Below are 22729 nucleotides of genomic sequence, written 5' to 3'. Positions count from 1 at the left end.
GAGTGATTCTGGGAACGTAATGGATGCCAAGCGACTAGTGACTGATGATAAGTATTCCCCCAGCTGATGAGTGATTCTGGGAATGTAATGGATGCCAAGCGACTAGTGACTGATGATAAGTATTCCCCCAGCTGATGAGTGATTCTGGGAATGTAATGGATGCCAAGCGACTAGTGACTGATGATAAGTATTCCCCCAGCTGATGAGTGATTCTGGGAATGTAATGGATGCCGACTAGTGACTGATGATAAGTATTCCCCCAGCTGATGAGTGATTCTGGGAATGTAATGGATGCCAAGCGACTAGTGCCTGATGATAAGTATTCCCCAGCTGATGAGTGATTCTGGGAATGTAATGGATGCCAAGCGACTAGTGACTGATGATAAGTATTCCCCCAGCTGATGAGTGATTCTGGGAACGTAATGGATGCCAAGCGACTAGTGCCTGATGATAAGTATTCCCCCAGCTGATGAGTGATTCTGGGAATGTAATGGATGCCAAGTGACTAGTGCCTGATGATAAGTATTCCCCCCGCTGATGAGTGATTCTGGGAACGTAATGGATGCCAAGCGACTAGTGCCTGATGATAAGTATTCCCCCAGCTGAGAGTGATTCTGGGAACGTAATGGATGCCAAGCGACTAGTGACTGATGATAAGTATTCCCCAGCTGATGAGTGATTCTGGGAATGTAATGGATGCCAAGCGACTAGTGCCTGATGATAAGTATTCCCCCAGCTGACAGTGAGTGATTCTGGGAACGTAATGGATGCCAAGCGACTAGTGCCTGATGATAAGTATTCCCCCAGCTGATGAGTGATTCTGGGAATGTAATGGATGCCAAGCGACTAGTGCCTGATGGTATTTCTCCAGCTGACAGTGAGTAATTCTGAGACTGTAATGGATATCAAACAACTAGTGCCTGATGGTAAGTATTCCCCCAGCTGACAGTGAGTGATTCTGGGAACGTAATGGATGCCAAGTGACTAGTGCCTGATGATAAGTATTCCTCCAGCTGAAGGGGACAGATGTGTCATGGTAAGTATTTAACTGATAAGCACTTCATCAGACAAAAATCTTCCTCAGATTGTCCTTTTATAATCATTAAATCCGCTGTCATCTTGTGGTGGAAGTATTAAATTACCTATATGAAGGAATACAACCATATGAAGTTCACCGATTCCCTATCACGTTATTGCACATCAAAAAAAAAATCAAATGTCATATGGTCGGCACCATATATTTGAATTTTTCGATGTGTGAGCGTGTCAATGAAGATCTGCGTTACAGTGCAGAATGGGAAGATTTCCCTTTTCTGCACTGTAGTGCAATCTCTGAGTTGGTATATTTTAGTAGCGGAGGGTGTGGGGGGGTTCAGGAGGGCTTTCCCCCTTCTTAAGATGTTCGGAGGTTACTTTTTGGTTCTTTTTTGTTTTTTACTACGTTTTCGAATATTTACTAGTTCCATCATATGGTGATGACCATATGATATTCAAACCTATAAATGTTCAATAGTGTACTATAGACCCAAGTTCACCTTACTAGCAGTGGATTAAAGCACTTAAGAATTAAACATTTTGGGTGTATCTTGCACTTTCCGTGGAGTATGCTTTTTGTTTTTTTTTTTGTTTTTTAAGTCTGTACACTTGCAGACTGAATTGTTATTTGGTAAGTATTTAACTGACATATATAAGAGCCAATATTTTTAAAGCTATAGATTATCCCCAAAAACAGTATATTCAGTGGCATTAAACTTGCATATAGTCTGAAGAATGCATTGATATTCATGTTGTTATAATGGAGCTGCAGGTACATTTAATTTGAGCATAATGCTTTCTTTTTCATTGTGTAATCTTTTATGTTCACTTCATTATTGTGTGGTTTACATTCGGTATTTCAATCTACTCACTTCAATATAAATTGTATATTTCTGAGTATGAAACACTGCAACCAGCAGTATCTGTAGCTCCAAATACAGAGTCCTCTCTGAGTATGCAAAACTGCTGCAGAAATAGGGAACCAGTGGACAGAGAATCATAGTGTAATAGAATATACAAGGCAACTGGGCCATGTGGTCATTTAAGCCTTGTCAGTATCCATCCTTTGACCTTCTGTCCTTTTTCAAGGAACAATAGCCTATTCAGATCTGGGGTGAATTCCTGAATATCTATCCAGCTGTCTAATTCCTTCGTAAGGAAATCTAGTTTGTCACATTAATACATCTGAAGTGGAAGTTTATTCCAGAGAAGGGGTGGTCATTGCATGCCAAATCTGCCTCTCCACCATTATTTGTTTACTGGCTGATGCACATTCAAATCTCTGGTTCTAATGTTCTCTAAACTGTTTGATTTACGGAGGAATAACAGGCCTTGGACTGTGGATCCCTAATGACCCACAAAAGAAGGCACAGATTACCCCTGCGACATCTCTACAACACTGAGGCCAAGTACAAGGCCTCCAACCTCCCTTTGTAACTCAGGTCCTTTAGATTCATGATCTTCTTTGTCAGTAACTTTTGGGGTCTCTCCAGCTGCTTGATATGTTTAGTAAGATACATCCCAAATGGTGCATTGTGTTTGCTGATGGGCCTGGTCAGTGCAGAATATAGAGGGGGTAAGGACTTGTTTGGATCTAGTGAAAGTACCCTTTCCAGTCAGCTGTGACAGAAAGATTTCTTGACCACTGCTGCAACACATTTATCAAAAGAGTTATCTACCCATGGCCCAAAGCCTGTCACAACATCTTCACTTTGGAGTGAAGTGTTTTCTATACTGTCATCTGGGTGGAGGGTTTGTTTGTCAAATGTAACAATGTTGCTTTTTTGGCATTAGTTTTAGCTATTAACATGTAAGTTCACTTTGTAGTTTCTGCATATCAGAAGGGAATTTAAGTATAATATCTAGTTTACAATCATCTACAAACTTGGTTAACCAGAGTACCCCATTTTTGATTTAGAAATCAGAGAATTGTAAGATGAATAGCAGAGATCACAGCATAACTCTCTGTGGTACCCCAGCAGTTACTTTCCTGTTGTCTGTGAACATGCGTGCCCCTATCGGCGTGGGTCCTGTCCCTCAACCAGTTAGCTATCCATCTAACTACATTGGGATCAGTTTGGAGTACAGTTAGCTTGTTGATAATGTCAGCATGTGGAATGGTATCAGATGCCTTGGTGAGGTCAGGGTATGCTGTATGGAAGTGTTACCATTTCCCTTAGCTTGTGTTACCCTCTCAAAACAATTCACCAAATTCATTAGACACGATCTACCCTTAACGAAGCCAAACTGGGGATCAAGTCGTATAAGATTTTTTTATGTTGTAGTTTATCATGTCTTTTATGACCCATTCCATGGCTCATCGAGCTGATAGATCTGTAATTTCTAGGCCTGCTGTGGGACTACTCTTGTGAAATGGCATCACAACTGGTGTGCACTAATCCTCGGGGACAAAGCCTACGGATAAGTTCAGGTTAAGTAGTTGTAGGTGCGGTCAATCAACACGTTAATTGCTGTTCACCAGATAGCCTGGTATGTTATCAGGTGTCTTACAGTATGCATGTTTTTGTTTTAGAGAGTGCTTTTAACAAGTGTTCTTTTGTGACGATAGGGGATTTGTGGTCCTTAGATATATGTAGGTCTGCAGAGGGTAGGTTCATAGGTTCATAGGCTAGTGCTAGGCTAACTGCCCTTGCGAGCCATTTTAAGCCTAGCCAGTTATCCCCTGTGAGATTCAAACCCTGTACCTTGTGTTTGTAAGGCAAACACCTTAACCATTAGGCCAACATTTGAAATGTTAGGGCTGCTTCAGCAAGTCCCAAATTACAGAGACAGAATGGCCAAAAAAAAAAAAAAACTGACTTACATATACTAAGTCTGAGATGGCCATTTCTCTGAATGTTCCTTTTTCTCTTTAAGCTTGGGGGAGGCTTGCCCCACATTGGGGAGGGGAGGTTGCAGGGGAAGAGTGATGTTTAATCCTCACTCCTTTCCTTCATCTTCAGCCTTTCTCAGTATGTCAGGGCTCAACATTATGAGTACTAACATTTCAGTAGTTGCCTTTGCATAAATGTATCTGGAGAATTTATTTGCTAATATATTTGTGAAATCCACTGGCTCCGAGTAAGGAGTGACATTATGCATAATTACAGTGCAATGCTGGGTGTTATTTGGCAACTTTATTTGTAATTACCCTTAGCTTCAGATGCCAGCCTAAGTTCACAGCGGCATTTATTTTCCTGATGGCATTTTTATGTACCTTGGATAACCTTCTGATGTTGACCTTGTATTCTGGGTCTTTAATTTTGTAATATATTACAATGAGCTTTTTCCTCTTATTGTAGTATTTCTTCGTGCATGTAGACAACCAGGCTGCTTTGCTCTTTCTCTTCCATTTTTGTTTAGTAGGGACTCACAGATTTACACAGTTTTCTAGGTCATTGCAGATTTTTTTTGTGTAACTACTAGCTGTATCAACATTTTGGGAGTTACAGTTATACTTTTTTTTGCCCCCCATTGCTTCTTCATATGGCACCTCTTCCCCAGTGCATCACATGCATCGCTGGGTTGTACAGCTTCTCCCATCACTCCTAGACTTATTTCATTATGCGCTGCTATAGGCTTGGATATTAAGGGCATTCAGTGACTGGGGGCACTTGCCCATCAAACAATAGCTGTGGGGATTGTCTTTGTTGTTTTTATTTTTGTTTTTTGTTTTTTTTAATGACTTCACTTGTTTTCAACTTCCTAACCTTCATTCACCAACATAGCATAAGAGGGCTACTCCCCTCTTTGGACCATGCTTCCCTTCTGGGAGTGTCTTCATCAAGTGACCTTCCCCCCAAGGATGGGCACACCCATTCCTCCCTGCCAACACCTTAGGTGCAAATTTGTAGATATAGCTGAAGTTTGACACTTCAACACAGAATTATAGGAAGTCTGTATAAGTCGTTGAATACTGTAATATTTGCATCTGCTAGTTTAGTGATATTGAACGAGAAAATTACCAGTTTGTGGTCAGACATGGGTGAGGAAGGGTATACCAATGGGATAATGCAGGGAGGCCAGTACCTTCTGCACCCCTACTATTTTAATATGCTCATATCCAAGAACCTGCAACCTTAGGCGTTAGTATGGTGATAAGATAAGATTATATATCCCGTAACGTTACAGTCATCTGCAAGGTTGTATGACCTCAGAATAAGAATATTAAGATAACAGGGATGTGGAGAATGCACTCCCATGTGTCAGGGGTGCAGGAGGTGAATAAACACTCACATTGACATGCACTTTTCAACATTCATCATTACAATGAGATACTAGTGTCATTAAGAGTGTGTCATAGGTTCATAGGTTCATAGGTAGGTACTAGGCTATCGGCCCAAGGGCCTATGTAAGCCTAGCCAGCTAGGTTCCATAGCTTACGCCACCCAAGAAAGTTATTTTCCTGTGCCACTGTCGAGCAGAGACACAGAAGTGATCCTCAGGGTGTATTTCCTATTTCCCATCCACTCATCAAGATTTTTCTTGAAGAGTGCTAATGAAGAACTTTGCTTGACATAGATGGGTAGCTTGTTCCAGAGTATAGGAAGTCTCTGGGACAGGAATCTATCCCTCCAGCATGTCCTATTTATTGTGGTGACAAGGTTTAGGTCCCTAGAGTGTGTAGCTTGGAGGGATTGGGATTTCTTTAGGTGTAGCATGTCCAACAGCTCTGGGTTTGGCATAGTTTTATATGTTAGGCAGAGATCACCTCAGAGTAGACGATATGCTACTGAGTAAAGCTGGAGTTTTTTGAGGTGGTCAGTGTAGGGCATTTGTTTGAGGCCAGTAATCCTCTTTGTGAGGTACTTCTGTGGCCTTTCCAGCTGCTGCAGATGTCTTGTGAAGTACATTCCAAAAGGGGTGTTGTACTCTATAATGGGTCTACTCTAAAGAGTGTCGAGTATAGGGGAACAATGACCTCTTTTTTCCTGGATGAAAACCCTTTTATGATGAGGTGTGCCACATAGAAGGACTTCCTGACTACTGTGGCGATCAAAGGAGAGACTACTGTCCACCTGGGTCCCAAGGTCTCTTATCACGCATTTGGTGTTAAGTAGATTGCTGCCTATGTGGTAGTTCATGGGTACAGAGTTTTTACCAAAGGGGAAGACACTGAACTTTTTGGCATTGAGCTTGAGACCATGGCTCTGACACCAGGCATTTGTCTCAGTGAGGCCCCTCTGTAGGATGTCCACATAATTTGGGGACTTGACTATGGCTGCTAGTTTGCAGTCATCTGTGAACTTTGTTAGCCAGAGGGCTTCTGTATTAGCCTGTACTTCGGAGAAGTAGATACCAAACAGGAGAGGTCCCAGGACGGAACCCTGTGGTACTCCACTTGTCACTGCTTTGAGGTCAGATTTGGAGTCTGCAACTTTTACAGTGTGGGTTCTGTCAGTGAGCCAGTTGGTAACCCATCTTGTGACGTAGAGATTTATATCTAGTTTAGTGAGTTTAGCTATAATTCCAGAATGGGGGATGGTGTTGAAAGCCTTGGCGAGGTCAAGATAGGCTGTGTGAACCACCTTACCCTCATCCACAGCTTTGGTGACTGCCTCAAAGAAGTCAATCAGGTTCAGGAGGCATGATCTGCCTTTCACAAACCCAAACTGGGTGGGATCCAGTGTTTGGAGGTTACCAATGTCTTTGTTTATGAGTTCCATGATGATACTTTCCATGGCCTTGCAGACCAGGCTCATCAGGCTAATAGGTCGATAGTTCCCGGGATCAGTGGTGGCTCCCCCTTTGTGGAGTGGGATAACTGTTGCTGTGTGCCATTCAGTGGGCACAAAGCCTGATGCGAGGCTATTATTGAACTTGGTGCTTAAGTGGGGAGCCAGTTCATTCTGAAGTTTGTGTAAAACACAGCCTGGGATGCTGTGTTTTTGGCTTTAGAGAGTGCAGCTTTTACCTGCATAGTTGTGATTACAGGGACTCTGTATTCTTCCTGTATAGATATGGGCCCTTTAGGGGGTGGGGGGGTAAAGTATACATAAAATATAATTTCTGATGACCTGTGCTCAATCTCAGTTTCCCGAATTCGAGGTAGGTATGGTGCAGTGTGAGCTTTATTGTTTGCTGTCTCTTTAAGGGGCAGTGTGGTCTGGGATTTCTACATGGTGGCTGATGTCCGGTTATGTATGGAAATTCAGTTAGGTGTGCACTTTTTTAGGGTTTTGGGTAGAAATGTGTTAGTTTTCATTTTTTTGGGGAGTTTTAGGTGTAGGTTGGGGTAGGTGAGTGAGTGTTTGTGTGTGTGTGTGTATGTGTGTTAGTGTTGAAAGTGGTGATTTTTGTACGTGTAGTGTGTGTGTGGTTATTAGTGAGTGTTAGTATGACAGTGTGCAATGGGAGTGTAAGGCACATAAAAGTAGGTTTGTGTTTTTTTTTTTTAGTTAGTATGACCTTGGAATTGGTATATATAACTAGCTACGTGTAGGGAGGTTTGCCCATCTGTAAAAACGTATGCTCATGTTATTTGTTTTCAGTTTATTATTGTTTTGTTTTTATGTTCAAGGAAGGTTGTGTTTTTATTTGTGTTTTAATGATTTAGTGTTGTGTGTTTTCATGTTTGTGCACTTTCGACATTCTGGTCTTTCAAGATTCAGAAGTGAATCCATATACCTATATTTACATATAAACCAACACATACAGCCATATTCACAATCATACAAAAGGGTGGTAGGAGGATGAAAATGTATTAATACTTGTGTTATTGTATGTGGGTTACTTGGATCTCTAGCATTTGTTTGAAAGGCAGTTCTTCAAAATATCAAAATATTTTTGAGATGAGGTTATCAGCCCGCCATATAATCCCCATTGTTATTAGAACAAATGTTGACGGCATGCTTCCCTGCATTAAGGTCCCTGGGCGTTATGTAAATAAGGAGATTCCTCCACTGCTGTCATTACCCATGAGGCCAGGACACATTGGGTATTTGGTTAGGTGTGCAAAATCAGGATTCACACACTGAGTCTTTGCACAGCTGTCTGACTTCTATCAGGTAGCTGTCACTTATCACTGTGGGGGTGTTATCCATTGGTAAAAAGTGCTTTATATGTGTAATATAAACAAATTCATATGATACAGAATCATATTTCTTATAATTTCTTGTGTTTTAATTCAGTCAGGAAAAAAGCTACCTATGATAAATTTGGAGAAGAAGGTCTGAAAGGAGGAGTCCCCCCTGAGTTTGGTGGTTCTGGTGCCTGGACATCAGGGTATACCTTCCATGGAAATGCAGAGAAAATCTTCAGGGACTTCTTTGGAGGAGACAATCCCTTTGCTGGTAAGTGAAGAGCAGATTCTCTTGCATCATGTGCTCTTTGCGCTGGCAGTTCCCTTTGTTGGCTGATTATATTTTGACACAGCATTTGGATGAGTGGTCATTGGCCTTTCTGGATTGCAGACAGTATGAGTAAATCTAATATGTGAGTACTGAAAAGGTTACACCTCAGAGGTAAGCTTTAGTTTTCTCAGAATGCTGCTATTGGTCTTCTGACTTGCATACAGCTGACTGCCTAACATTGTATACAGCTTGTACAGTCACAGTACTTTTAAAATGACTTCTCTTCATCCACTTGATTGCTGTCTGTATTGGACATCTGTCTCTTACAGTAACTTGGCATGTTAAGCCCTATAATTGTCATAATGTTTCAGTGTGCTTTAATGTTAGGTGACTGAGCTCCACACTGAGTGTCTGTCACTGCACATAGGTGACTGAGCTCCACAGTGAGCGTCTGTTGTCACCGCTGCACATAGGTGACTGAGCTCCACAGTGAGCATCTGCTGTCATCGCGGCACATAGGTGACTGAGCTCCACAGTGAACATCTGCTGTCATCGCTGAACATAGGTAACTGACTTCCACACTTCCACAGTTAGCATCTGCTATCATCGCTGTACATAGGTGACTGAGCTCCACAGTGAGCATCTGCCATCATTGCTGCACATAGGTGACTGAACTCCACACTGAACATCTGCTATCACCACTGCACATAGGTGACTGAGGTCCACAGTGAGCATCTGCTGTCACCACTGCACATAGGTGACTGAGCTCCACAGTGAGTGTCTGCTGTCATCACTGCACTAGGTGACTGAGCTCCACAGTGAGTGTCTGCTGTTACCACTGCACATAGGTGGCTGAGCTCCACAGTGAGTGTCTGCTGTCATCACTGCACATAGGTGGCTGAGCTCCACAGTGAGCGTCTGCTGTCATCACTGCACATAGGTGACTGAGCTCCACAGTGGGCATCTGCTGTCATGACTGCACATAGGTGACTGAGCTCCACAGTGAGCATAGGCTGTCATCACTGCACATAGGTGACTGAGCTCCGCAGTGGGCATCTGCTGTCATGACTGCACATAGGTGACTGAGCTCCACAGTGAGCATATGCTGTCATCACTGCACATAGGTGACTGAGCTCCGCAGTGAGTGTCTGCTGTTATCACTGCACATAGGTGACTGAGCTCCACAGTGGGTTTCTGTCACTGCACATAGGTGACTGAGCTCCGCAGTGAGCATCTGCTGTCATCACTGCACATAGGTGACTGAGGTCCACAGCGAGTGCCTGCTGTCATCACTAATTCACTTATACTTCTGTAGCTACTGTTCCTTAATGGAGAACTGCTGTGATTCTAGACACTGCAAGTGCTTGACATGTTAATTCCTTTCTGTGCCACCCTTGTGAAATGATAGTCATTTTACCTATGTTTTCTAAAAATGTCTGTGGCACACACATAGAATAGTCAGAGAAGGATGGATCAAAATGTAAAGGTAGCCTACGTTCACATCTGATAACTGGAACTTATGATGTTTCGTTATGTCTAGCTTGTCTAAATATCACATCTTATTGGTTATGTTAGTGTGCTTTGGTACACTTTGCCATAAAATTGTTTATACTTTATAAATCAAGTGTTTAGTGTGTGTGTGTGTGTGTGTGTGTGTGTGTGTGTGTGTGTGTGCATGTGCGTGTGTGCATGTGTAGGTGTGCATGTGCGCGTGTGCGTGTGTGTGCGTGTGTGTGCGTGTGTGTGTGTGTGTGTGTGTGTGTGTGTGTGTGTGTGTGTGTGTGTGTGTGTGTAAATATATATGTGTGTGTGTGTGTGTGTGTATCTGAAATGCTAAAAAGAAGACATAAAAGCACAAAAATAATCAATAATCAAACATTAATCATTCGATAACTTTTGTCATTGATATGTGTGAGTCAGTGGTTACTATATAATCCAAAGTTTCACCTACCAGTCTATAGATCAGACCTGGGAAAGGCCACTTTATTTGTTGAATTGTATTTAGCATATGATAAATTGTTTTCCAGGTGTAGTGCAGTGGGACAATATAACTAAATTCCCATCTTGCCAGTTAGGTGGGATTTTAAACTCTTTGTAGACATTATTTACTATGTGTTTAACAGTATGATTTTTGAATCCAGCATTACTGAATACCCGATGGGAGGCCATGTCATTCTTCACACTGGCGAGGTGGTTTGATTACAGATGCAGGAGCTGATGCTCAGGTAATCAGAACAGGAAAATCAAATCTCATTGGGCTGTGTATCCTGATCAGGGAAGGGTGACATTCTGGTACCTACATATGGTCCACAAAACATCCTGTCTTCTTTTTTCCTCTCCAACTCCTCAACCTCCACTGAACCTGTCTTATGGCTGCTCTACCTTCAGCCTATTGGCTCATTCATTCCTTTAGCGGTAAGAGCCAGGTGTCCCCTGATTTGTTCCTTTCCAGGGAGCCCAGTCATACCATTTGTTTTCCCTCTGGAGAGAGTGAGATGGTAGGGAGTAGGTAGCTTCAGTTCTAGTGGAGTGACCTACTCTCCGCCTGGACTCCCACAGCACAATGCAGCTTCAGGTCCAGTAGGGTGATGTACTCTCTCCCTGGAGTTTCAGAACACTGTGCAGTTTCAGGTCCAATGTAGTCACCTACTTTGGCTTGAGTTCCAGAACACTGTGAAGCTTGAGGTCCAGTGGAGTGACCTGTTTCCTGTCTGGAGTTTGAGAACACTGTGCAGCTTCAGGTCCTTTGGAATGATCCACTCTCTGCCTGGAGTTTCAGAACACAGTGCAGATTCAGGTCCAGTGGAGCAATCTACTCATTGCATGGCATTCCAGAACACTGTGCAGCTTTAGGTACAGTGGGATGACCTACTCTCTCCCTGTGGCAGCTTCCTTGAGCACTGCTTTCGGGAACTGTGCATGCCCCCACACACATATTGTTGTCTGGGTTGCTGTGTATGAAGCACCACTTAGCAGGGTGTCCTCAGCAGGCTCATGACATGTGGGTGTAACACCCCCACTGCTCCTGCTAGGTATCAAGCAGAGAACCAGGGCTGCAATGGCCTCCCCTCCCCATTGAATGGGTGAGCTGGCAGCAGGCTGTCACTCACATCCTGTCCAGAACCATGAAGCATTCTTTGCTGATATAAGCACAGTATGTGAACACACAGAGGTACTTACTGGCATTTGTACTCACTTATTGTTGTATGCTATTTGCATTATAGAGAGATGACAATACCAGCCGTTTTGCTGATAACCGGATATGAATAAAAAACAGCTGCCCTACCAAGTAGATCTGCAGCAGTAATCATGGCTTTCACTGTACCTCAAAGTCTGAATCTGAACAAAGAAGGTAAACAAAACTTTCCAGAATGGCAGCATTTGGTGCATAGCTCTCAACTGTCCAGATTTTCGCAGATTGTCCAGATTTTTGACTCATATTTTTGGTCTATTTCTCATAAAATTGTAGTTTTCTAGCAAATCACTAGCAAATCATTGAGAACTAAAGTCAGAAAATAATGGCAGGCACTTGATTTTCAACTTTATATCTATTAGAATATTAATGCTAATGCAAAACCTGTTATTCTCTCAACTTTCTAAGTTTGTAAGAGCAATATTTAAAAAGTGTTCCTATTTTTTGGCCTTTATCCCCCCAATTATTTGTGACTTTGTCCAGATTTCTTGCTCTAAGAGGTTAAGCGGTATGATTTGTATTTGATATATTACAGGCTTAGAGTGCTTGTAGATGCCTTCCCCAAGACAAATACTGTGGTCTCAGTATATGTACATAAACAATTGTATGATATAGAACGTTAAAACAGTGTAGTGAACGTTATTCATGTATCAATTTTTTTCAGATTTCTTTATGAGCGATGGTGATGAAGTAAACACAGGATTTGGTGGCCTGCGAGGAAGAGGCGTTAAAAAGCAGGACACACCAATTGAGCGTGACCTTTACTTGTCATTGGAAGACCTGTTCTATGGGTGCATGAAAAAAATCAAAATCTCACGCAGGGTGAGAATGTCTTTGTACTTGATTAATGTCTTTGTAAGATCAGAACATTAGATGCTAGAATATCTGAATGTGCCATGTTCTCTTTTTTGGTGCATTACTTACTGATTTTGCTCACACTCTGATACATATATTAGATTTTTACGCCAGATGCTTTAGGAGACACCTGCAATGCAGAAGGAGTCAAGCATCAGTGTAGGAGATACCTGCAATGCAGAAGGAATTGAGCAATCAGTGTAGGAGATACCTGCAATGCAGAAGGAGTCGAGCAGTCAGTGTAGGAGATACCTGCAATGCAGAAGGAGGCGAGTATCAGTGTAAGAGATACCTGCAATGCAGAAGGAGTCAAGCAGTCAGTGTAGGAGATACCTGCAATGCAGAAGGAGTTGAGCATCAGTGTAGGAGATACATGCAATGCAGAAGGAGTCGAGCAGTCAGTGTAGGAGATACCTGCAATGCAGAAGGAGTCGACCATCAGTGTAGGAGATACCTGCAATGCAGAAGGAGTCAAGCAGTCAGTGTATGAGATACATTGCAATGCAGAAGGAGTCAAGCAATCAGTGTAGGAGATAACCTGCAATGCAGAAGTAGTCGAGCATCAGTGTAGGAGATACTTGCAATGCAGAAGGAGTCAAGCAATCAGTGTAGGAGATACCTGCAATGCAGAAGGAGTTGAGCAGTCAGTGTAGGAGATACCTGCAATGCAGAAGGAGTCGAGCATCAGTGTAGGAGATACCTGCAATGCAGAAGGAGTCAAGCAGTCAGTGTAGGAGATACCTGCAATGCAGAAGGAGTTGAACATCAGTTTAGGAGATGCATGCAATGCAGAAGGAGTCGAGCAGTCAGTGTAGGAGATACCTGCAATGCAGAAGGAGTCGACCATCAGTGTAGGAGATACCTGCAATGCAGAAGGAGTTGAGCAATCAGTGTAGGAGATACCTGCAATGCAGAAGGAGTCAAGCAGTCAGTGTATGAGATACTTGCAATGCAGAAGGAGTCAAGCAATCAGTGTAGGAGATAACCTGCAATGCAGAAGGAGCCGAGCATCAGTGTAGGAGATACTTGCAATGCAGAAGGAGTCAAGCAATCAGTGTAGGAGATACCTGCAATGCAGAAGGAGTTGAGCAGTCAGTGTAGGAGATACCTGCAATGCAGAAGGAGTCGAGCAATCACTGTAGGAGATACCTGCAATGCAGAAGGAGTTGAGCAGCTCCAAGGTGAAAGCATGTCTTAAGGCCAAGGTTGTAAAGTAACAGTGCTGTATGTGTGCAGGACTTAACATTGTTAAATTTATAGCTCCAAGGTGAAAACATGTCTTAAGGCCAAGGTTGTAAAGTAACAGTGCTATATGTGTGCGGGACTTAACGTTGTTAAATTTATAGCTCCAAGGTGAAAGCATGTCTTAAGGCCAAGGTTGTAAAGTAATAGTGCTGTATGTGTGCAGAACTTAACGTTGTTAAATTTATAGCTCCAAGGTGAAAGCATGTCTTAAGGCCAAGGTTGTAAAGTAATAGTGCTGTATGTGTGCAGAACTTAATGTTGTTAAATTTATAGCTCCAAGGTGAAAACATGTCTTAAGGCCAAGGTTGTAAAGTAATAGTGCTGTATGTGTGCAGAACTTAACGTTGTTAAATTTATAGCTCCAAGGTGAAAGCATGTCTTAAGGCCAAGGTTGTAAAGTAACAGTGCTGTATGTGTGCAGGACTTAACATTGTTAAATTTATAGCTCCAAGGTGAAAACATGTCTTAAGGCCAAGGTTGTAAAGTAACAGTGCTATATGTGTGCGGGACTTAACGTTGTTAAATTTATAGCTCCAAGGTGAAAGCATGTCTTAAGGCCAAGGTTGTAAAGTAATAGTGCTGTATGTGTGCAGAACTTAACGTTGTTAAATTTATAGCTCCAAGGTGAAAGCATGTCTTAAGGCCAAGGTTGTAAAGTAATAGTGCTGTATGTGTGCAGAACTTAATGTTGTTAAATTTATAGCTCCAAGGTGAAAACATGTCTTAAGGCCAAGGTTGTAAAGTAATAGTGCTGTATGTGTGCAGAACTTAACGTTGTTAAATTTATAGCTCCAAGGTGAAAGCATGTCTTAAGGCCAAGGGTGTAAAGTAATAGTGCTGTATGTGTGCAGAACTTAACATTGTTAAATTTATAGCTCCAAGGTGAAAGCATGTCTTAAGGCCAAGGTTGTAAAGTAATAGTGCTGTACGTGTGCAGAACTTAACGTTGTTAAATTTATAGCTCCAAGGTGAAAGCATGTCTTAAGGCCAAGGTTGTAAAGTAATAGTGCTGTACGTGTGCAGAACTTAACGTTGTGAAATTTATAGCTCCAAGGTGGAAGCATGTCTTAAGGCCAAGGTTGTAAAGTAATAGTGCTGTATGTGTGCAGAACTTAACATTGTTAAATTTATAGCTCCAAGGTGAAAGCATGTCTTAAGGCCAAGGTTGTAAAGTAATAGTGCTGCACGTGTGCAGAGTTTTGTTTTGGGAGCTGGTAGTGGTACATATGGAAATGTTGTGCAGATCGAAGCTTTATAACAAACAGCGACTCATTTAACATTGTAAGTAGGAAATAAAATACAGGATAAGGTGATAAACATAAATTGTAACTATGAACTCGTATACCGATTTAGGTAGTGACTAATTCAGCATTCCTAAGAGATACAGTGTAACACTGAGCTGCAGAATCTGAGAGAAGAATTGACACAGGGAAGGGCAGTTAAGTAGAGTCACTTCAAAAATATGCAGGAACCAGAGGTACAACAATAACTTAACAGGACAAAAAAGAAAGGGCTGCTACAGACAAAGTGCTGATGGTGGGTTAAGGGCATAAAGAAAAGTTGAGAACTTGCTAAGGTATGTTTCCAGCAGTCTTGAACATTTTTGTGGGTGCAGGAGTTAAAACCTCCATTTGATTAGTTTCAGATTCTGAAAACAAAAGTACTTGATCACTACTTAACAAAACATAGCTCATATTCTAAGAGAACTGAGCACTTTTAAGTTGTGGGGAAGGATTTGGTACAGGTGGGCATAGCGTGTAAGGTGCAGAGTACTGTATGACGCAGATCACTGCTGCGGTTACCAGGATTCTTGCAGTAAAGCAGGACTAGTTCACATACAAGAATGACTTTTAGATAGTGTAATATGTCAGAATAAAACCACATATTCCACTTGTAGCAGCATGCCATTACTTTAGAAAGGTCTGGGCATTATGTGTAAACTAATGCTTTTCTAAAAATGTTCTTGCTTGGAGAGGGGAATGTAGCGTAGAACTTTCCTGAATGAAGTTAGAGTGTCCCATGTGTGAACACAACAATATTTTCATATAGAATATTATTCTTAACCTACAGACCTGTTAGATCTGTAGACTGAAGCCCAAGACTGGAACATAATGTCACTTCCTGGTAATTCTATATCTCTAGCTAATAATAATAATAATAATAATAATAATAATAATAATAATAATAATAATAACAATAATAATAATAATAATAATAATGATAATAATAATTATAATAATAATCATCATCATCATAATCATAATAATAATCATAATAATAATAATCATAACAATCATAATAATAATAACAACAATAATAATAACAATAATAATAATAATAACAATAATAATAATAATAATAATAATAATAATAATAATAATAATAATAATAAAAGTCACTCCCAGGTAGTTGTATACCTGTAACTAATAATACTGAGTCACTTCCAGGTAGTTCTATACCTGTAGCTCTTAATAATAAGAGTCAGTTTCAGGTAGTTGTATACCTGTAGCTAACAGTAATACGAGTCACTCCCAGGTGCTTGTATACCTATAGCTGATAATAGTCAGTCACCCCCAAGTAGTTGTATACCTGTAGCTAATAACAGTCAGTCACTTCCAGGTACTTGTATACCTGTAGCTCATATTAAGACTCACTCCCAGGTAGTTGTATAACTGTAGCTAATAATAATGTGCCACTCCCAGGTAGTTGTATATGTGTAGCTAATAACAGTAACCAGAGCCATACTAGGTTACTCATACCATCATACATTCAGACCCCAAACCATGGGCAGCAAAACAAAAGGAAGTGGAGTTGCAATATACAAAAAAGACATACACACCTCCAGGCTGGTCAAACAGTATGACACACAGGAGACACTCCAGGTGCAGTTAACCATTGACAAGACCCCTATTCAAATCTTAGCTAGTTACAGGCCCCCAACGTTGACTCAAGATATTCACTCCCCCTATCTGGACCTCTTCAAATCTGTCAAGATTCAACCCTTTACCCTTATCTTGGGTGACTTTAACTATACAACCATAGATTGGAAGAACTATTCATGCCAAAACACAAATGCTCAAAGATTTCTTGATTTTTTTCAATGCAAATGCCTTGGACCAGCTGGTTGACACCCCCACAAGATCCGAGAAAAAAGCATTAATTTTCAAAATCACCATCTCCCCTGACTCACCCCTAGCTAAGGTCAAACAAAACAATTCTCCAAAGCTGATTACAATTTCCAGAGGAAAGGTATAAACAGCTTCACAGCTGCCTCTCCCTCCATAGGAACTGAAACAAATATCCAAACCTACACTAAAGTACTATAAAAGCAGCTTCTTTCAGCTTTTCCCGGTTAGGTGTCGCCACAGCAAAACTCCGGTCCGCTAATGATTGGCAGTAGATTTTTATGGTGCTGAGTTGCCAGCCCGACGCCCAACCTTCAAAGAACGCACACACCTACCTGCATATCTTTTTAACGTCATTCAACCATGGGGAGGACATGCAGACTCCACACAGAAGGCGCTCCAGCTGGGAATCAAACATTTGAAGCTCTTGCTGTGAGGCGACAACGCTACTGCTGCACTACCACAGCCGTACACTAATATGAGCATTTTTATAGCTGCATGGAATCAGGAATACCAGACAGGACAGAATCCTCCTCCTCATGGTTAGAGTAAACCTGTCTGGTGGACATCTGCAATAAATGAACTCTATAATAAAAGGAAAAAATTGCTGTCCAAGACCAAGAAGGAGCAGGTGCTTAACTGGAAGCAATCTCTCCTTAGCCTGAACAAGCAAATAAGAGCACTAGTGAAATCCACCAAAGCATACTTTGAGTCCAAACTGGCCCCATCTACTAAAGACAATCATAAGGCCTTCTTCACATATGTCCGTAGTCTTAAGGGATGCACTCAGATCTGCTCAGAACTGATGGTCAAGGACACCACATACACCAGTGCTGTAGATATAGCCAACCTGCTGGCAGACATGTTCAGTGAAAACGTCACCTCTCTATCCCCTCATCAGTAAATCAGGACATCCCTAGCACCTGCCCCCCTCCCCTTATCTCTAGGAAGCAAGTCATCACTGCTCTCTGAAAGGCAATAAATACAGCCTCCATGGGACCCGATAACATCCCAGGCTGCATCCTACATGAACTCAAGCATGAACTTGCAACACCATTAGCCACCTGGTTCAACCAAAGCCTGAGTAATGACTTCGTCCCAGACAAGTGGACGACAGCCACTGTCATCCCTTTGTATAAAGGTGGAGTGTCCATCAATCCAGGAAATTATAGCCCCATCAGCCTAACTAGCCTGATCTGCAAGGCCATGGAACAGATTATCATGGACCTCATTAACAAGGACATTGGCAACCTCCAGACACTGAATCCCACACAGTTTGGTTTTGTCAAGGAGGTCATGCCTATTAAATTTGGTCAACTTTTTGAGACTGTCTCCAAAGCCATGGATGAGGGGAAGACGGTGCACACCGACTACCTTGACTTGGTCAAAGCCTTTGATAATATTCTTCACTCAGGTATAATAGATAAACTCTCTCAACTAGGCATCAATCCATATGTTACCAGATGGGTAGCAAACTGTCTCACTGATAGAACCCACCTAGTCAAAATAGGAGAAGCCACCTCAAGCAGTAGGCCCATAATGAGCGGTGTATACCAGAGATCAATCTTGGGGCCTCTGTTGTTTGGGATATACTTTTCTGAGGTGCAGACCAAAACCAGTGGACTATGGCTGACCAATTTTGCAGATGACTGCAAGCTGGGCACTCTCATCAATTCCCCTAGTGATGTGGACATCCTCAAAGAGTGTCTCACCCAAACAAATGAGTGGTGCAAGAAACATGGCCTCAAACTGAATGCCACAAAATGTGTCATCATCCCCCTTTGGGGAGAATGGTGTCCCCATAAATTATCACATTAATAACAAGGTCCTAAGTACTCAATCAGTTGGGAGGTACTTGTGCACCCAGGTGGATAGCAAACTGACGTTTGACCACCATTTTGCCTCTTTTGTACAGAAAGCTTTCTACATTTCCCACCTCATTAGTAAGGGTATATCATCCACAGACAAGGAGGTCATATCATCCCTGTATTCATCCCTAATAAGATCTGTTATTGAGTACAATGGCCGTTTTGGCATGTACCTCACAAAACACATGCAGCAGCTGGAGAGACCACAGAGGTTCCTCACCAGGAGAATCCAGGGCCTCAAGCGTCTACCCTACACAGATAGGCCAAAGGCCCTCTCTCTCTACTCAGTCTCATACAAACTCCTCAGAGGTGACTTCTGTCTGGCATACAAAGCGATCTCAGACCCCACCTTGATGGGACTGCTGTATATCCACAAGTCAAGCTCCACTCGAATAACCTGCACACATGACCTCAACCTGGTCTGTGACATCAATAGGACATTTTGGTAGGATAGATTTGTGTCCCAACGACTCCCCCATCTGTGGAATAGACTCCCTCTGTATGTCAAACAGAGTACCTCATTAACCATTTTTAAGTGCAACCTGGATAACCGGATGGGGAACAGAAAATACACCCCTGGGATTCCACCTGTGTCCCAGATGGGCAGGGGCATCGGGTACTGACTTGTCGGAAAATGGGCTGAATTCTTGGCTAGGGTTGTAAGGGCCTCAGGGCCAATAGCCTAGTGTCATCCTATGATACATCTCATCCTAAGAGTCACTCCCAGGTAGTTGTATACCAGTAGCTAATAATAATGAATCACTCCCAGATAGTTGTATACCTGTAGCTAATAATAATAAGTCACTCCCAGGTAGTTGTATACCTGTAGATAATAATAATATGAGTCACTCCCAGGTAGTTGTATACCTGTAGCTAATAATAATGAGTCACTCCCAGGTAGTTGTATACCTGTAGATAATAATAATATGAGTCACTCCCAGGTAGTTGTATACCTGTAGCTAATAATAATGAGTCACTCCCAGGTAGTTGTATACCTGTAGCTAATAATAATGAGTTACTCCCAGGTAGTTGTATACCTGTAGCTCTTTCATTCCCAGGTAGTTGTATACCTGTAGCTAATAATAATGACTGTCACTCTCAGGTAGTCATATACCTATAGCTGATAATAATAACTGACACTCTCAGGTTGTTGTGTACCTGTATCTAATAATAATAGGAGTCACTCTCAGATATATACCTGTAGCTAATAATATTTACTGTCACTCCCAGGTAGTTGTATACCTGTAGCGCAATCACTCCCAAGTAGTTGTATACCTGTAGCTGATAATAATGAGTCACTCCCAGGTAGTTGTATACCTGTAGCTAATAATAATGAGTCACTCCCAGGTAGTTGTATACCTGTAGCTAATAATAATGAGTCACTCCCAGGTAGTTGTATACCTGTAGCTAATAATAATGAGTCACTCCCAGGTAGTTGTATACCTGTAGCTAATAATAATGAGTCACTCCCAGGTAGTTATATACCTGTAGCTAATAATAATGAGTCACTTCCAGGTAGTTGTATACCTGTAGCTAATAATAATGAGTTACTCCCAGGTAGTTGTATACCTGTAGCTCTTTCATTCCCAGGTAGTTGTATACCTATAGCTAATAGTAATAAGTGTCACTTCTAGGTAGTTGTATACCTGTAGCTAATAATAATGACTCACTCCCAGGTAGTTATATACCTATAGCTAATAATAATGAGTCACTCCCAGGTAGTTATATACCTGTAGTTCAATCCCTCCCAGGTAGTTGTATACCTGTAGCTAATAATAATATGAGTCACTCCCAGGTAGTTGTTTAAACCAAATTGTATTTATTTATTAATAAAAGGATGATAAAAGTACAACAGTATTTAGCATTCATCCAACCAGCAACAGTATAGGAAATACTTTGAAAAAGTAACTGTAACAAATTAACACTAACTCCAAACTATGTACACAGTTCAGGAACCTACTAATAATCATTGATATTAGTTTATTGATTTTAATCCATTACTACATTGAAAGCAATTGGCAAATTTAATAGTTTGCAATCAACCTGTTCACATCCATATTTTGTAAACAAACAGTCCCATTCAGGCGAGATATTTATACACTGATCTGCATATTTAGATTAATATAAAATATAGCAAAGATATTTATGGAAAAAAATGTTCCATACTATCCCAGGATATCTCTTTTCATTTCCATTCCATGGGACAAAGCAATTTTTTCATACTGACCAATACCTATCCTGCTTTCAACTCATGAAGCATTCAAAACTCCTATGATCTTACCATCCCAAGGTTCGATTGTATTGTATTCCTTCAGGAATGATTGGTCAGCACCCAGTAGTGCCCTCCTCCTTCCATGTGTTGCCTTCCCGAGTTCCAGATCACTGGGGCTTTGAAGAAGAGGAGACATCTGAAGGCTTTTTCAGTTGTTTGCGGGACTGCAGTTTGGTGTTACCATAATGATTAGGCAGCTCTGCATTTCTGTAAGTAGATTTCTTTTTTGGGGGTCAGTAGATTTGTGGGATGAGAATACACACTACATTTTACTTTGAACCATTTCCCACTCCATTTCTTTATCTGTCAATCACTTCTTCTCTGAATTCCCTTCCTGGTTTTTCATTTGAGATTTTATGCTTTGAATAAAGGCATTTGCCTCTTTAATGTCATGTAAGTTGAATAGCCTCTTCCTCATTAGATACTATTACTGTCCTGGAATTAAGATGGGGCGGCCACGGTGGTGCAGTGGTTAGCATTGCAGCCTCACAGCAAGAGGTTCTCCGGTTCGATCCTCGGCTGGGGTGCCTTCTGTGCGGAGTCTGCATGTCCTCCCTGTGGTCGCGTGGGTTTCCTCCGGGTGCTCCGGTTTCCTCCCACATCCCAAAGACATGCTGCAGGTGGATTGGACACTCTAAATTGGCCCTAGGTGTGTGTGTGAGTGTGCCTTCTGTGGAAGGTTGGGCGCCGGGCTGGCAACTCGACACTGTAAAACTCCACTGCCATTCAATGTGCGGACAAGGTGATCCGCTGTGGCGACCCCTAACCGGGAAAAGCCGAAAGAAGAAGAAGAACTGTCCTGGAATTAAGATAACTAAGTTCCTTTTTAAACGGGAGTGCAGTTAAGGTCAGTAAGTTTTTATACAAAAAGAACAAATTCCAGGCTACCATGACTGTAGAGGCTAAATCTTTATTAAACTAGTAAGCACTTTTACAGTGTAGGGAAACCACTTCTTCAGACCACAAGAAAAATATTCAGCACATATTTAAAACAAAGAGCATCCAATCACAGTACTATAAAAGGTCACATGTAAGGCAATCAATTAATAAAATTAGTGTAGAATTTAAGCCAATCAAAAACAGAATAATAAATATGTACATACAAAAAGAAAATCAACAAAAAATAGCAACAAACATATCTCAATGGTAGCAGGTTAAAAATGATAGAGGATTAAAAATTTGTTTAGAAAAGTAAACATTTGTCAATAACGACCATCCCAACAAGTAAATAAAATATGCAAAGGCTGTATATAAATTTGTATATTAAAAACAAAATAAAATCGAGAGAGTTGCTCCAATCAGAATGCATATTCAAAAAAATACTCCAATAAGGGGTGAGTTAACGATTCACCAAACAATTAAGTTCCTATAGCTAACTCATCCAATAGGGCTTGATATAGAACTAGCCTATCAGGAATAGTAAAAAAAATGGCAGAACCAATAAACTATAAAGTGTGTTAGATAATCGAAAGCCGTACATAGCCTCATATATAGAAAACGGGATTAGGTCATAATATAAATAAAAAGACTCATACCAATAGGGACACATATTAAAAAGTTCACTCCAATAAAGGACAAATTAGTGATCCACCAATCACTTGTATGTCTATAGAAACCTCAACCAATAGGACTTAATGTAAAATCAGCCTGTCAAGAGATAATAAAACATGACAGAGCCAATCATCTACAAAGAGTCAGCTGAACAGAATGTACATAATCTCAACAAAGCAATTTAGAATATGTCACTCAAACAATACATATTAATCAATAAGAATGAAGACTCACTAGTGATCTAAAATAAAAGTAGTAGATATTTAGATGTCAACGTATTACTACGTAGAGAA

General features: G+C 41.3%; 1 protein-coding gene across 1 annotated transcript in view; it reads left to right on the top strand.

Moving 5' to 3' along the window:
* Positions 1-22729, top strand: part of DNAJB13 (DnaJ heat shock protein family (Hsp40) member B13) — a 696140-nt gene that overhangs the window by 111920 nt on the left and 561491 nt on the right. Inside the window, exons 3-4 of the mRNA XM_044073379.1 lie at positions 8166-8327; positions 12185-12342. Of these exons, the coding sequence (XP_043929314.1) occupies positions 8166-8327; positions 12185-12342 (320 nt within the window). The remainder of the gene's footprint in view (positions 1-8165; positions 8328-12184; positions 12343-22729) is intronic.

Source organism: Protopterus annectens, chromosome 5.part1, assembly GCF_019279795.1.
Source record: "Protopterus annectens isolate FY-2018-M chromosome 5.part1, PAN1.0, whole genome shotgun sequence".
Lineage (NCBI taxonomy): Eukaryota > Metazoa > Chordata > Ceratodontiformes > Protopteridae > Protopterus > Protopterus annectens.
This window is presented reverse-complemented; position numbering and strand designations above follow the sequence as displayed.